This window comes from Thermobia domestica, chromosome 6 (genome assembly GCF_964235325.1).
Source record: "Thermobia domestica chromosome 6, izTheDome1.hap1.1, whole genome shotgun sequence".
Taxonomy (NCBI): domain Eukaryota; kingdom Metazoa; phylum Arthropoda; class Insecta; order Zygentoma; family Lepismatidae; genus Thermobia; species Thermobia domestica.
The window spans coordinates 176,572,450-176,587,986 of record NC_137459.1 but is presented as its reverse complement, the minus strand read 5'-3'; the positions used below and the strand labels follow the sequence as shown (position 1 = coordinate 176,587,986).

General features: G+C 33.7%; 1 protein-coding gene across 1 annotated transcript in view; it reads left to right on the top strand.

Annotated features, from left to right (window-relative positions):
- The window catches only part of LOC145687377 (cytosolic carboxypeptidase 6), a 2,130,613-nt gene that overhangs the window by 1,291,776 nt on the left and 823,300 nt on the right, over positions 1–15,537 (top strand). Inside the window, exon 7 of the mRNA XM_081760832.1 lies at positions 6,615–6,729. Within this exon, the coding sequence (XP_081616958.1) occupies positions 6,615–6,729 (115 nt within the window). The remainder of the gene's footprint in view (positions 1–6,614; positions 6,730–15,537) is intronic.

The following is a 15,537-nucleotide window of genomic DNA, read 5'->3' as shown; positions in this document are numbered from 1 at the left end:
TGGTGAATATAAACGCTGCAAATGAAAGTCGCTGGATACGTTGGGCCCTATGCAGAGTAGTTTCTCGTTTTTAGTGCAATATTAATAGCTTGACTAACGTGTGATGTTAGCTTACGTATCTAGAAAAAAGTTAATGAACTTAACAATGATTTACATCGAAAAAAGGCTAGCCATTATGTTTCTGCATGTTTGTCCAGAACTTTAAGACAAATCAAATCGATTTGAGAAACTTATTTTATCTTATATTAAGATTTTATCTTATTTTGATGTAAGAAATCCCCTTTCACAGTTTATAAGTGTAGCTCGTTAACAGCCCCTCTCTCTCTCTCTCTCTCTCTCTCTCTCTCTCTCTCTCTATATATATATATATATATATATATATATATATATATATATATATATATATATATATATCGCATGCATGAACATCAAGAAATTAGAAGGCGTAAATGTTACATTTATATGCTGTACACTGAAGTTTGTGCCGAATAAATACAAAATATGAAACTTCATTCTTATCACAACGTTTGATGTGAGAAGCTGTCATTTGATGTTTGAATATTTTACAACGTAATTTCCATCACAATATACCTCTCTGTGCTTCGGTTTTATTCCTGTATGAATCGATGCGTGTAATCTGTGATGTGGATGACAATTTAAAAAAAAATGAAAGAAAGAAAGAAATGTATAAAGTTTTAACGTTAAATTTGAATTTTAAAATAATTGTAATGCTGCATATTAATTTATTGCACCTACCTAGCTTGTTCGTATGCAGTATGTAATCTTTGCTTTGTGTGATTTCAGGAATTTGTTTTTTTTTAATTGATGCATTATATATATATATATATATATATATATATATATATATATATATATATATATATATATATGTGTGTGTGTGTGTGTATTTATGGCTCAAATGTACTTGCTTAGTTCTCTACTATACTGGGAAAGTTAACGTTCATTGTATTTTTTATAGAGAAAAATGTGGAGCAAACAATGTGACCAAATTGTATCAATGTTTCGCTATAAGAGTTTCAGTAACAACAATCGTAGCATCTGGTATACTATCTAAAGAGTCTTTTGTAGTATTGTTTTGAACACGGCTGAGCTTTATAACCGCAACTGCTGTCGAAACTCTAACAGTGGACTACTCTGGTGTTCCAATTTGGTCTAGGCCTGCAGAAGTTGAAGATTAAATCAGTTTTGTAGAAATGGCTTCGGCTTTTTTCCTCTTTTCTTACTTTCTTCTGAAATCGCACATCCCAGTAGAAATATAAATTAACTTAAACAACTTCTCGTGGTTAGCCAGCACCTTAGTTATTCCTCTTACAGAAGTTTGCAGCCTCCTGTTCCCATCTTGTCGAAGAGATAAATTCTCACCAGCGTGTATTTCATGTGGTTTTCTCGAGGTATATTCATCTCCAAAGGGAGCAGTAGTTTAATTCAGACCACGAGCACGGAGACAATTTACAATGGAGCTTGCTACGACGATTAGCCAGCAGGAAAATTATATATATATATATATATATATATATATATTAACTTGTTAATTGCCCGTACGGTTACATTTACACTATTGTGGGTAGTGTATGCAAGATTAGGTTTGCAGAGGTTTAAATACATAACAGTCACTACAAATTTGAATATTTTTTTTGAAGATATTTAACATCCTCTTCTTGGTTATCATTGTTTTTGTATTGCATTTATTGTCTTCCTTTAAGTGATGCAACATTTTTTCTTAATTTGTGGCAATGTCTTTATTTAATATCTTCATGAATGTTCATCACGTACACACACACACACAACATACATACATACATATATTATGAGGAACAGCCAACTAACTATTTAAACGCCTTTTGTGCACTATTTCGTGCATCGCAACCTCACCTCATATGATTCGATAATTAATAAGTACTTTAAATTATTTTTAACGAGCCGTTTTAAATTTTTCGAGCAACCGATCGTGAGTTTTATTATCAAGGAAGTATTGCTAATTCTTGTCCTTACCCCAATGCGGCTGGTGCAGTAACTCATGAATATAGAAATGATGACGTAATAAGTGCATTTAATTTTGATTGCGCTCTTTCAAGTGTGAAATTGACATTGATATTGGTGTTCATTCAAGTATCTATGGACGGTAAGACAATTGTATTATCTTTATTTCTTTATTTTTAATAGCTAATCCATCAATGTAAAATTTATGACCTGATGTATAACATGCGATGAAATGCAATCAAAGAATCACATAACATAATTTGAGGTCAGTATTCAGGTGCGGTACATTTTCTACAGAATGCTTAGCCTCGCACGAGGGTTATGTGCATTTGTATGTATCAATGCATATGGTACAAATATTCTGCTATTGTATATCCAGAATAGCTATTGGGATATTTTTTTAAATGAAACTACTACTGTTATATTTTACTAATCGTATTGTCTTAAATTGTATTTAATCATAAATTTTCAGAATCAATGTAATATAAATCTCACATTGGTAGATGGAAATCCTGGTTATGGTAGTTCTATTTGAGAATAGAAATCAGTTGGTTTTATTTATTTGAAGGTAGATCTGTAATCGGAAAAATAATTTGTAATAACGCAGTATGACTTATTCTTGATAAGTAAGAAGATAAATGCAATCCTTTGCAGATGGATGACTTATCACCGCAATTAGTATTCATTCTCTTAACAATGGCACATCCGTCAAAGCAAAGTTTTCTCTATTCACGCAGATCAAATCTCTGCTTTCTCTCGTGCTTTAGAGTGTGATTTGTCCTATTAATTAGCGTTTCATTTTTTATTCGTTGTTCTTCATCTACCATATTTGACTATATTGTAAATTGGATTATGGTTTAGAATTACCAAAATATCTAAACAATCCCTCGGTGCAAAATAATGTTCAGCCCTGATTATAACCTGATGTAACGTTATTTGTTTGGGCGATGCAGGGATATCTTAAGTGGAATTGAAGTACCATACTTCGATATCTAGAATAGTAATACTTCCTTATTTAGAATGGTGTCTCAACAGCAAATACTGTACTGCACAATGTATAGCTAGGATGATTTTTATCTTGAAATCAAAACTGTTTACTATTACATTTTCGTTTGAATGTCTTAGTTCAAAATATATACACCATATTACACATCAAACTTAGGGGATTCATTTAAAATTTACGGTAGTGACTATTGCTCATGGAACGCTAATTTATACTTCTCTATCTTTATAGAGAATGAAGTATCAAGTGCAAGTAATGATTCTGCAGACCCCACTGCATGCGACGATGATAATAATCAACCTTGAATGTCAACTGCGAGCAAGAACAGTTGAACTACTAAGAAAAGTATTATTTGATTCAGTGGAAATGAAAGTTACTTTTATATCACACATTCCTATCAGTTTTAGAGGGCAGAAAATTGTAATACTCCTCGTGAAACTACACTCGAGTTATCTTCGACTCTTCCAATGAATGACATGTTGCGTGCTACTGTATACTATTGTAACATCTATGCTACATATGAAGATAAGCAAGAAAATTCTACCGCCTATTCACCCACCCTATTCGAACATAGATATGTCACCTAAGACGTACCTGGAAGATCAAAAATAGTTCCCACCACCCTTGACTATCTTCTCCCAACGTTCTCAAATGCCATGGATTCCATTGTGGTAGAACCTTGGTGGGCCGTGAAGCGAAGGTATCAAGTGCGCTTTGCACCTCTACACAATGTCCGCAGAGTATGGCGGATGCAATAGTGTTTCCCATCCAACACGTATAATGGTGTCCCGAGTCGTCCTAGCCACTTGGCACAACTTTAACAGGATGACACCTTTGTGATTCAGAGGTGCTGGCTCCAGAGTTTTGAGTTTTTTTTTTCTTGAACACGGCTTAACTGCTGACAGTACACAGTGGCACTGATGTTCTGACCAGGTGTTAGTAGTTCTCGATGAACGATGGCGCGAGCAGTCCACCAAAGACACAGAAGGACCTTCTTCTGGTGCAGTTCTGGTTTCGGCTGTTTTGGAAGCGGTTCATGGGATACGAACCAACGATGACAGAACCATGGAGCTCCGTACAAGACTCACTTATCATCACATGTCAACACCCTGTCCATAAATGGCTCTTTCCTCAGACGAGACAGAGAAGAAACACACGTGTCGGCTCGCGTTGCCTTCTGGACCGGAATCAAATCATGTAGGACCCATCGACTCCATTTGTAGTGCTTCCCAAGTTGATGGATGTGCTGCCTAATGGTTTCTCCACCCACACTGAACTGTAGTCCCCGTTCCTCACATGCCAGGCAACTGTTCGCTTCAATTGCTGTCTGAAGATATTCATTTTGTGCATGTGCTGATTTTAAGGCACGTGGTGCGTCTTCGAATGTTTCGTCACTGTCCTTAAATTCGTTAAACCACCGCTGCACTATCCACGTAGTCATGACACTCTCATCAAAGGCCTTGCACATCTTCCTCTACGCTGCAGCGGCGTTAGACTCCCGTTTGAACTCATGTAGCGAACATGCCCTTCTGACGCTGTGTGGAGGTCACATGTTCATTTTGTCCCCACACAGTTCACGGTGTAACTGAACTTCTACAACCAGGTAGTATACTCTCACCAACAACTGACTATCACATTATCTTCATTCGCGTTCAACTCACAGTGTCTGGGCCAATTGAGTAGACCTCCACAAAAATGGACAGAACTTTCTTGGTTACTTTTATAAAATGATACTGAGACCAGGTGCAATATCGTTGTATAACAAGCGCATGGAAAGCGTGAAACTAGTAGATTTCCTTGTTGCATTGTAGTCATAATATCAAGAACGAAATATGATGTATAAACATATTTTATCAAATGCCAGTAAGAATTCACGGATTTTGTGAAGGGCCATTGATAAGCAAAAATTGGATCCTCTGGATTTCAAGAGTTATATCACAAGTTACCTCATATATAATGGTCATACCGAAAATACTAACAAAAAAAGAATTATTCCTAGAATCTGCAATAAAAGCAACAGGAAAAGTCAGTTATGTCAGAGTCGCTTTTATGAAAGGAAACAAATATGAAATGTGCAAACGAAAGTCAAGATACATATGTGGACGTCGCAATCTGAGCGTATGCCGAGAATGATTAGAGAAGTGATTCATAAAATAAACATTTCCCTGTGAAATTGCTATTACTTTGGGTAAAATGTGCAAATTCAAGCTCTCTTCTTTGGTGCATACTAGTCTCATAGGATTTGCAGATTTTACTGTGAGGTCACAGTGTTATAAACATGTAAATTTCGAATGTAACATTCACAATTATGTTAAAAGTGCCAGAATAAATACTTTTTTTTTACTAATTTTGAAATTATTTTAAAAGTCAATATATGAACGAAAATAACTATGTTGTAAATCAAATTTGTATTATTGAAATTACAGGACAGGAAAATGTAATGTTTGTCTCATATGTGCATTGGCCTTAGCAATTTAGTTATAAAGTGAAAACTAATTGAAAAATTCTTAATAAAGGAAATATATGAAACGTTTAACAGTGTAAACATTATTTGTGTAACCATGTTGTTAACCATTATTTGTTTTACCATATTTATTTTTCAAATATAAGGGTAAAAGAAATGTCAAAATAGTAGATTGAAGCATCAATAAATCGCCTCTTTCCTGTCCGTTATTTCCCAATTTACCCGTTTCTGACAGATCCTGACAACGAAAATTGTATTGCCATCCACATGCTGTAAGGTTTATTTTATTTTTATTTATTTCTTATTAGAAAATTAACTTAAAAAAAACAAAGCAATACAACTTCAGCATCTGCATCAACTGTTCTACTTACCCTCAAAAGATGAAGTTCATATATTAAGTCTTAGGAATGCAGTATTCACTTGATTGTGCCGTGGTAGTGAGTTTGTCGAGTGCAAGATAATCATGGTAACTCATTTGAGTTGTCATATATTTCTAGACACGTCACGTAGACCTAGTCTCTAGCCGTGCTGTTGTGGAATGATGTGATCCAATTAATCGATTACGCCTCAATTCTCGGTAAACTACTATTTGTCCATCTTTCTGTAGACAATAATAATGATCCTAGTGCTGGGTCCTGCCGATTGAACTTTGCATCAACCTTTCACAATGAACTTACCTCTCCCTCATGTAGTTAAATAAATTCGTTTGCTTCCTCTGTTGTCATTTTCTTATCCACATGACTGACACAATATTAATAGAATTGGACTCTATAGTCATCTTTAATAGTTGCAAAAAATCAATGTATAAGTCGGTGCCTTTACAGTTCGTTATCCAGTAGGTTTTAGTAACCTTATTTGTGTGAATTGATAATTTGTGAAAACTTTTAGTGATAGTTGTGGAAACAGGTAAGAATTATGCAAAGTTGTTAGTAGGACACCAACTAATAGACCAACAAATGTTGGTAGATCAACAACTAATATCAGAACCACATAAGTGTATGAACATTTAAATCTACTATTCTAGATGGCATGCTTAACCTGGATTTCGTTATTGTATTTGAAATATTACACTTCGTTTTTAAAAATACGATTCAAGTTTTCATACAATGTTTCTAACGCAGTTGAATACTTTGTGTTTCTTGTCAGGACTTATTGACTTTTTGGTCAGTAATCATCCCATAGCCGTTACACTCAGGGACTACATCGTATTCAAAATTGTGCCTATGATAAATCCAGATGGAGTCTTCTTGGGAAACTACAGGTAAGAAGTTTTCAACTTGATCCACTGTAAATGCAATACGTTTTGCTTATACATATATAGGATAACCAATTAAAATACACTATTAAATGCTTATTCGTGCAATTCAATTTGCATGGCCTTAGTGAGTGGGCGTAATGTAGACTGTTCAAATGATAATTACCGTACTGGTCTCGGCGAAAATGAAAACTGGCTGTTGTTGACTCGAATATAATCCAATGGATAAGTGGCCATACAAGTGTGTCAGTGTGACTCTCTAGTGACTAATGAACGTATGATGAGCGTATAATCAAACTGTGATCTCGAGGGTTTTTTTTAAAGACAAAATCCCGACGTGAGCACAAAAATATCCACTTTCATATAAGAAATAAATTAACTAACGAGGAAAACTAAAGTATTCCTAAATGCTGAAATTATTAAAGGATCACAAAGATTTGCTTGTGCAATCTCCTAATCAAGATAATAGTTTTCTCAGCAAGAAAGAAAGAAGTGTGGGCTAAAGCGCCCATATATGTTTTCTTGAGAAGTTAAATCTATTGAATAAAAAAAAGTTTGTCGGTATTCCGTACTATTGGTGTTCTATGTCAATCAACGTAAAACTCAGAAACGTTTGATTTGCACCACTTCCGCATTGAACAGATGTTAATGCAGAAGATGAAACCTATTCCTTAGAGGCTGAATCAATATATATATATATATATATATATATATATATATATATATATATATTGCTCCAATACTTGTCGATAGACGTTTACTTCGGATGTCTAACAAGTGGAGAATGATATTTTTGACAACCATACGGAACTTATTTTCCCATATTAATATTTATTTCAAGACTTCTAGTATTTACTTAGCTAATTTATCTTCTTTACATAGCATATTTTTTTTCTAAAAAAAACCGTCTGAAACTATAAATGTACTATAATTTGTTGCTATTTAAATAGTTGTTTGGTTTCAACTGATACTAAATAAAATATAGTTTTATTTAGTACTTTTATTCTTCATAAACGGGAACCGTGAATTATTCAACATCTTAAGAACCTCCTATTTTCAATGTCTGCATATACTGTAGACGTGAGGTAGCATTGCAATATATCTGAAAGTATCATATTGTTTAACAATGAACTGATTCTTCCCCTCCCCTATTTGTGTACATAATTTCCATATTCAGGACTAATATAAACATAGTTTTATCGTTCTTAAAGAATGGAAAGGGTAATGTAATCTTCATTTCTATGACATATACAATATATAAATTCTATCAATATAATATTTCGTTAAGTAGAAGAAAAAACAGTGAAAAGAAAATGCAAAACTATTGTGTCGTTACCACACACCTTTTTAAAACAATATTCTTACCTCATAACACTTCTTGGGAAGGAATTGATTATTACACGTTCAGCAGGAAATGCAAGACAAATGGTGAAATCTTTGCAAAGTGTGATTTGTTTAAATGCACAAATTAGTAAATTTATTCTCCCAAATTCTCAGTTTTTTTTTCTGCTTATGGTAATGTATTTTACAAGTAGTACGTGCGTTACTGCTATGATTGATTATGTCACTATTATGTTTGTGTGTGTGTGTGTGTGTGTGTCGTTGTTAGAATTACGAATGTCGCATTTAGGAGAATATAAACAACAATTGATGCAATTTTCTAATTAAGAGTGCAGTGTGTATATATAGTACACAAATATATAAACGATCTGTTGCAGCAGATTAAAAATATGCACCAATAGTGGTAAAGAACCACATGCTTTTGGTAGCATGCTGTCTTATATTCAAAAACTGCTAATCAGGATTTACACTCAACCATATGATTTTATTCATTTCAAGGGGATATATCGATTGGAAACATATCTGTTATATATTCGTAATTTTGTAGAATATTTTCAATTTATTCAAAATTTCTTATTTTGTAGAAAATGAAAATGAAATGAAATGAACTTTTTTATCCTGAAATGAGTATACCCTTAAGGCTAAGGGAGACGGATGATTAAGACGGAGATTAAGTGAATGATGGAATAACTGATGGAATGAGAACGTAGGAGGAAACGGGAATGCCCCGAGAAAACTTACAGACACGATGCTGTCCACCACAAACCTATTTGGGCAGGGATCGAACCAGGGAGCCCACACACCAGAGGTAAGAGCTCTATCATTGACCCATCGTTCACAATTCTTTATTCTGCATAATACCATTAGTGTAGTAATTTATTAAAAGAAAAAAAACTAAATTCTGATTCAGAAAAGTTATGCACGTATAAGCACAAAATGCATCGTCGATATCAAGAAAATAAAACATTTTACGACTCCTCTTCTTTAGTGTATAGATTTTCTACATGTACCCAATAATTCCTATACTGGTATATTTTGTATGCAATATGTGCTCAAGTGTGTTCAATATTGCACATGCACACCACCACCAAGTACTATAATACATATCATAAATGTGTATCACAATTTCCCCTCGGCTTCATATGAACATATTTTTTGTAATAACTGTGAGTTATTGTAAATCAATATGAGCTGCGCAAATATACTTTCTCTGATTAACCAATGAGAAATATGTTGTCATTACTTCAATTGAAATAAATCTCATTAATGTTGGTTGGTTTAAATACATCAACTCATCTACGCGCATAAATTGTTCGTTTGAAATGTTGTGTTAAAATTGTGCCCCTGATAGAGCAATGTGTAAACTAATTTCTAGCATGAATTAGTTGTTGAGTAACATATTGGCTTTGTTCTACCGAGTGTCATTGGTGTTTTAGCAGAGCAAAATGGTCAAAATAACATACAAAAGCGTATTTAGACACCGCAAACAAGTATATACCTTAGTTTTACAACTAAATTTAAAAGTTTTGTGCATTAATTTTACTAACTTTTCTCCCCTCTATGGTAACGTAAATCAGTGAATCTTATTTATGCATTATAACAAAAGCTTTAGTCTGAACTTCAATGCGAGAACTGCATATTTTTTTATTTCTATACTTCTCTCTTTCTTTCTCTCTGTCTCTCCGTCTGACTGTGTGTGTGTGTGTGTGTGTGTGTGTGTGTGTGTGTGTGTTAATCCTCTCACGTTCTCACTCGGGATCCATTCATCACAGGAATTACAGCGCTTAACTTTTTTTTTCTTCTTGAAGTTAAGAAAACTCTTGCAATTTGAATTTTTCATTCTTATTCATTTCTTTCAGCAAATCATCGTCTTTTCTTGACCCGCTTCTTTTCCCCTTGTGGTATTTCTTCTGGTAAATTATCAAGGTGCTCAATGAAGCTAAAACGTCTTCTTGAAGAGCAGCACGTTTAATGTGGTGGAGACAGGGATCATCTTCTACATCTCTCAAGTAATCGTTTTAAGAAGTTCTTTTCTTTCTCCGGTCTCTATTTTCTGGAAGACTGCCTCTTATGCGTTCCTACATTTTAGATGAAATGAAGAAGAAGACTATATGCTGGCAACAAGGAAACCATTGGAATAAAAGCTTTTCTTCCAATTTCATATGTGTTGTACTTTCAACATTTTTCATTGCTTAACTTTCATCGCAAAACAAAAAAAATAAAGAATGTTTTGGCACTCAGATCATATATAACTGCTCATGTTAGGTGTTAGGTAGTAATAATTCTCAAAAACAGGAAGTTTATTGATTTATTTATATATATATATATATATATATATATATATATATATATATATATATATATATATATGCATATTTGGTTTAATATTTTACAACTTTTATTGTATTGCTCCGTTTCTTCGAACTGTATTTCTATTTCCGTTCAGATAGAATCGGTGATGAATTATTGAACTGAGTCCTGCTTTAAAGCAGAAGTACCATGAATTGTATCGTATCCAGGAAATTGTAAAACATTAGTAATTGAAAGATCATAACTCAAGTTTTGCAGTATAATTCATTAACCAATAGCATCTAGTCATATGCAGTTTATAATAGATCAATACAGCAAACAAGAAACACGGCTTCGTTGCAAGTGAAATAATGGTACTTCTACAGCATTGTGCTACTCTTATGATCGTGAGCTAAATATTACGGATTATAAACGAGTAATTATTGAGGAACAGACATGATTATGAATGGAGGATTAAGATATATACTTGAAAACCTATATAATATTGTTAACTACAAACTTTCAGTACTTAAGATCGAACCGACAACCTTTCACTACAAAGCTAAGTATTATATCACCAAGTCATTGAACTAGTTTGTGATTGTTATGTTTTTAAAATCGATTCAAACTCTGAATTTCATATTAATTCTTTACAGTATGTTCACGTAATAGTAATATATATATATATATATATATATATATATATATATATATATATATATATATATATTGCCCTCTCATTTAATATATCTTGACTTGGGTTTTATTTGAAAAGTATTCACCAAGGTGGTGACATGACTTCGGAGTGTAGGTGGTAAGTTCTTAAAAGTATAAGCCAGAAAATGTTTCAACACACAGTAGAAAAGTATGGCCTCTGTAAGCTTTATTTGCCAGAGATAAGACGTAGTTAATAATATCTTTCTTCAGTGTACCCCGTTCTCATACGGTAAGAAGCGTAGAGTATATGTGCAGAAATATATCGTGAGTATAATGCTGTGGTAGTTGGATTTATGTGCAAAGGGTCTATTGAAATGAGCTATTATTATTATTATTATTATTATTATTATTATTATTATTATTATTATTATTAGTAGTAGTAGTAGTAGTAGTAGTAGTAGTAGTAGTAGTAGTAGTAGTAGTTGCATCATCATCCATGTAACACGAAACACACAACGGGAACACAACATGGACAAATTTAACAACTGTAACTGAAAGTGCAATATAGGATGTCCATTTTTTACGACTTCATTAATAAAGTGAACAATTTAGCATTACATAACTAAGCTCATACCGTGTTTTACCTTTTTATAAAGCACTTTATATCAAAATATGAAATGTTCAGGTATAATGTAGACGAAAAGTAAGGCAAATTTGACCTAGTTTTTTATTCCACTCTCATAAAAATAAAAAAAAACAGTGAAGTACTAATTTCAAATATTTGAATAAACTTTGGTCTAATTTGCATGTTTCTCGTGGTATAAACATCGTCAGGAGTCCTTCACGATAGACAAAGTATCTACATGAATAACATGCAATTATATATAATTTCAGAATGCATGCAAGGCGTTAATAAATTCGGGATTCAAGACAACATATTTATGGCCCAGGTATTTTGTTTTGTAAAAGTAAACGAAAATGTTTAACATGAAATGTTTATATACCATATAAATGGCAATAGTAATTTTTACACTGATTTGACTACCATAATAATTACTTGACTAGAGCAGTAGTTTCCACGGTTCAGTTGACATTATCAGTGATACGACACAAAAGGTGAAGTAGTTTACGTGAGCCCTGCCGTCGTTTAGTATTAGTTGATGCTAGTTGTGAAACAATGAGTAGAAAAATAATAGGCACAGAACATCGAATTTTGTACAACAAATGTAGTGGAAACATGACCACGATTACAGTCATGATGTTAAGCTATTTGTAAACCATTCTCCAAACATCGTATTTTTTACATCTCGCGAAAGCATAGGTTTTGAAGTTTCGTTATGTGGAACATTTAAAGGAATTAATACAATCCTTACTCGAAAACCTGCACTATCTTAACATTTCTGACAAAACTTTGTACAGGGTGTTTAATCCCAAAAGGCCGTGATTTCTAGCGGCTACAAAATTTATTTGAATAATAATATAGTAATATTTATATGTAAATACACAGCGAAAAAGGATAAATTTTGTTTTACAAAGTTTTTCTTAAGGTTCCATAGCCCAGTATAATAATGACAGACCGTAGACTTACGTTGCAGCAGATCACATTGGTGCGTTGATTCCTACTGGAAAATCATTGTGCATGGGCACCACCCGCCAAGTCCATATGGCCTTATGTTGATCAGTTGAATAAGACTGTTAATGTTACAGGACTTCGAAGAGGGGGGATCCAGATCAACTGTGCGTACAGAACAGCGTATTGCAGTAGTGCGAGCATTTGTTGTGAATAGCCTGACTAAAAAGATCTCTGCAACATTTGTCAGCAGAAAATGCAATATCCGTAATATCATGTTGGCATATTCTGCGAAAAGATCTGCAAATGTTCCCCTACAAAATGAAGACGATTCAAAATTTAACAGACATTGCAAAAATAAGGCGTCTGCATTTTGTACATCAGTTCAGTGCATTAATTGCTGATGACCCAGACATTATTGAAAACTTGTGGTGTACAGACGAAGCTTACTTTTGTCAGTCAGGTGAAGTAAACAAACAAGATTTTGAGCAACAGTAAATCCGCATGAAGTAGTAGACTCACCTCTGCATCCGAAAAAGGTTTCGGTTTGGTGTGCTGTAACAAAACGTGGCATAATTGAACCTTTCTTCTTTGATGGCTATGTCACATCAGAAAATTATTTGTCAATGCTTGAGCATTACTTCTATCCTAGTCTTCGTCTTAAAATGTGTCCACTTCGTCGGCAATGATTAAAGCAGGTTGGAGCTAAACCGCATACAACAGAACCTGTCCTTAATTTCCATCACGCAAAATTCCGCAATCGTGTGATCTCAAATCGCTATCTATTGTATTTTGGAACAGGCTTAGAGTGGCCTCCATGCAGCCGAGACATTAACCCTTGTGATTTTATATTGAATTACATCAAGCAGGACGTATTCAAGCTTAAACCCCAATATTTAATTGAATTAAGACCACACATTGAGCAGTGTACGGCACCAGTTAATCACGTCACCCTTGGTACTGGTTCTGATAGCATGCGCATCAGTGTCAGGAAAGTGTCCAATCGTCAGGGTGGACACTTCGAACATGTGTTACATTAAACTTTAGTGTTACATTAAACTTTAGTCTTTCAATTATCATACCATGTAAATTTATTTTACTATGATCATCAACAAAATGCGTTGTTGCACTTCAAAATCACGGCTTTTTCACTGAAACACCTGTTATCAATACTGTGAAAACGATAATTTTCAACTAAACATAATGAAATCCAAATTGAGGTCCTTTTGTGGGCATATCGTAGTTGATCATTACCTCGTCGTGTGTTTTTTTTCTTTAATTAAAGCATGTAATCACTCTTGATTTGTATTTCACCTCTGCATTAAAAATCCAATTTTCTCAACTGACTTATGATCCATCTTGTACAAATGAGGGTGTACTACGTACAAATTTGGAAGAATTAGGTACGTTTTTTTATGTTACATTTGTGAAACAAATTGTATTAATTCTTGGCAGATTTCTAATATTAGCGCTTTTAAGCACAGAAGCATTCGTGTAACAAAGGATCAAAAACTACTGGTGCAATGAAGTGAATGCTACTTGTAACACATAAAACCGTCAGAGACCACCAGCATTTATGGACTGAGCTGTGGATTTATTGCCTGAAGTGTGAATCTCTGAAACTCTGAACTTATATATATACGTTTCTTCCTATATGCTGCCGTTTTCTTTCTGTGGCAATACACGTCGATACCGGAAATTGCTAATTTGATCCGATTCCATCATGAATTCATGAAAGAGTTTTAACGGAAAAGATGAAATATTATCTTAGGATGCTGAATCGATTGAAATAAAAGCTTATGTGTATTTTACCGTTTTTGTTGTACGGAAATTAGTATTTAAACCGGACGTAATAGTAAAGTTGAATTACTTCGGTTTTGTTATAGAGATTTAAGACCATGACATGCATCATGCTTTCGGGATGAGTTCAGTGTATTTATTTCGAAAATATAACTCAAAATTTGACTTCATACCTCGAGAACTGAACGCCTGCACAAGTCACTTTTTTCACACCATTATACAGCAGAACAAGACATAGCATGGTACTAAATTTGATCTCGGGGGAAGAGGGAGGATCAGTTTGATGTAAGTTTTCATTTTTCGAAAATCAGAGCCGAAATTTGACCACCTATAACTGGAGAATGGAAAGCCTGCACAACATAATAGTTTATATGATTTGTATAGCAGGTCAGCCTATATCACTATACCAAGTTCGATTCAGACCCGATGAGTTAATTTGATTTTTCTCTCTTCAAAAACATAACTCAAAATTTAATCGCACACAACTCGGGAATTGGAAACCTGCACAACATGAAATATTATATGTTTATACAATAATTCAAAATCTACCACTATTGCCAAGTGTTATTCCAATCGAAAGAGTTCAGTTGAACTAGTAAAAATATAGTATGCATATTTTTTCAGGAAAAAATAAATGAAAGGGCTCTCCTTTCCATCTTAGAACACATTTTTAAAAACGGTATCATTTTTTAATGGTAAATTTATATTTCGAGGTTTATCTTCCAACTTCGATTAGCTCCTGAGATAATCTACTACTGACGAATACATAGAAGACATTTTTAACCTTCCGCATGGCATTCATGCCGATCAAGGTAAAATGGAAAACATGTGTTCCAAACGAGGTGCAATCCGCGTTTTGAAATTCATTTTAAATAGTTCAGTCGTTTTCTCACACAAAATCGAAAACTATAATATTGCAGAAATTATTTACCCTTTTGTTGTGAAAAACTTTTTTTTTTTTTTTTTTTTTTAACGCTGAGGAACATTGCCATTTAATTTAATAGACATATTATACGCCGAGTTTTATCGCTGTAATTTCAGAGGTTCCTGAAATATTCTATTTAAATAACTCCCACCTCCTTCCTCATCATAGTGCTAATTTTAATCAAAATAATATAAAGAAAATCCAGCTCAAAGCTGCTTACTATGTTCAAAAA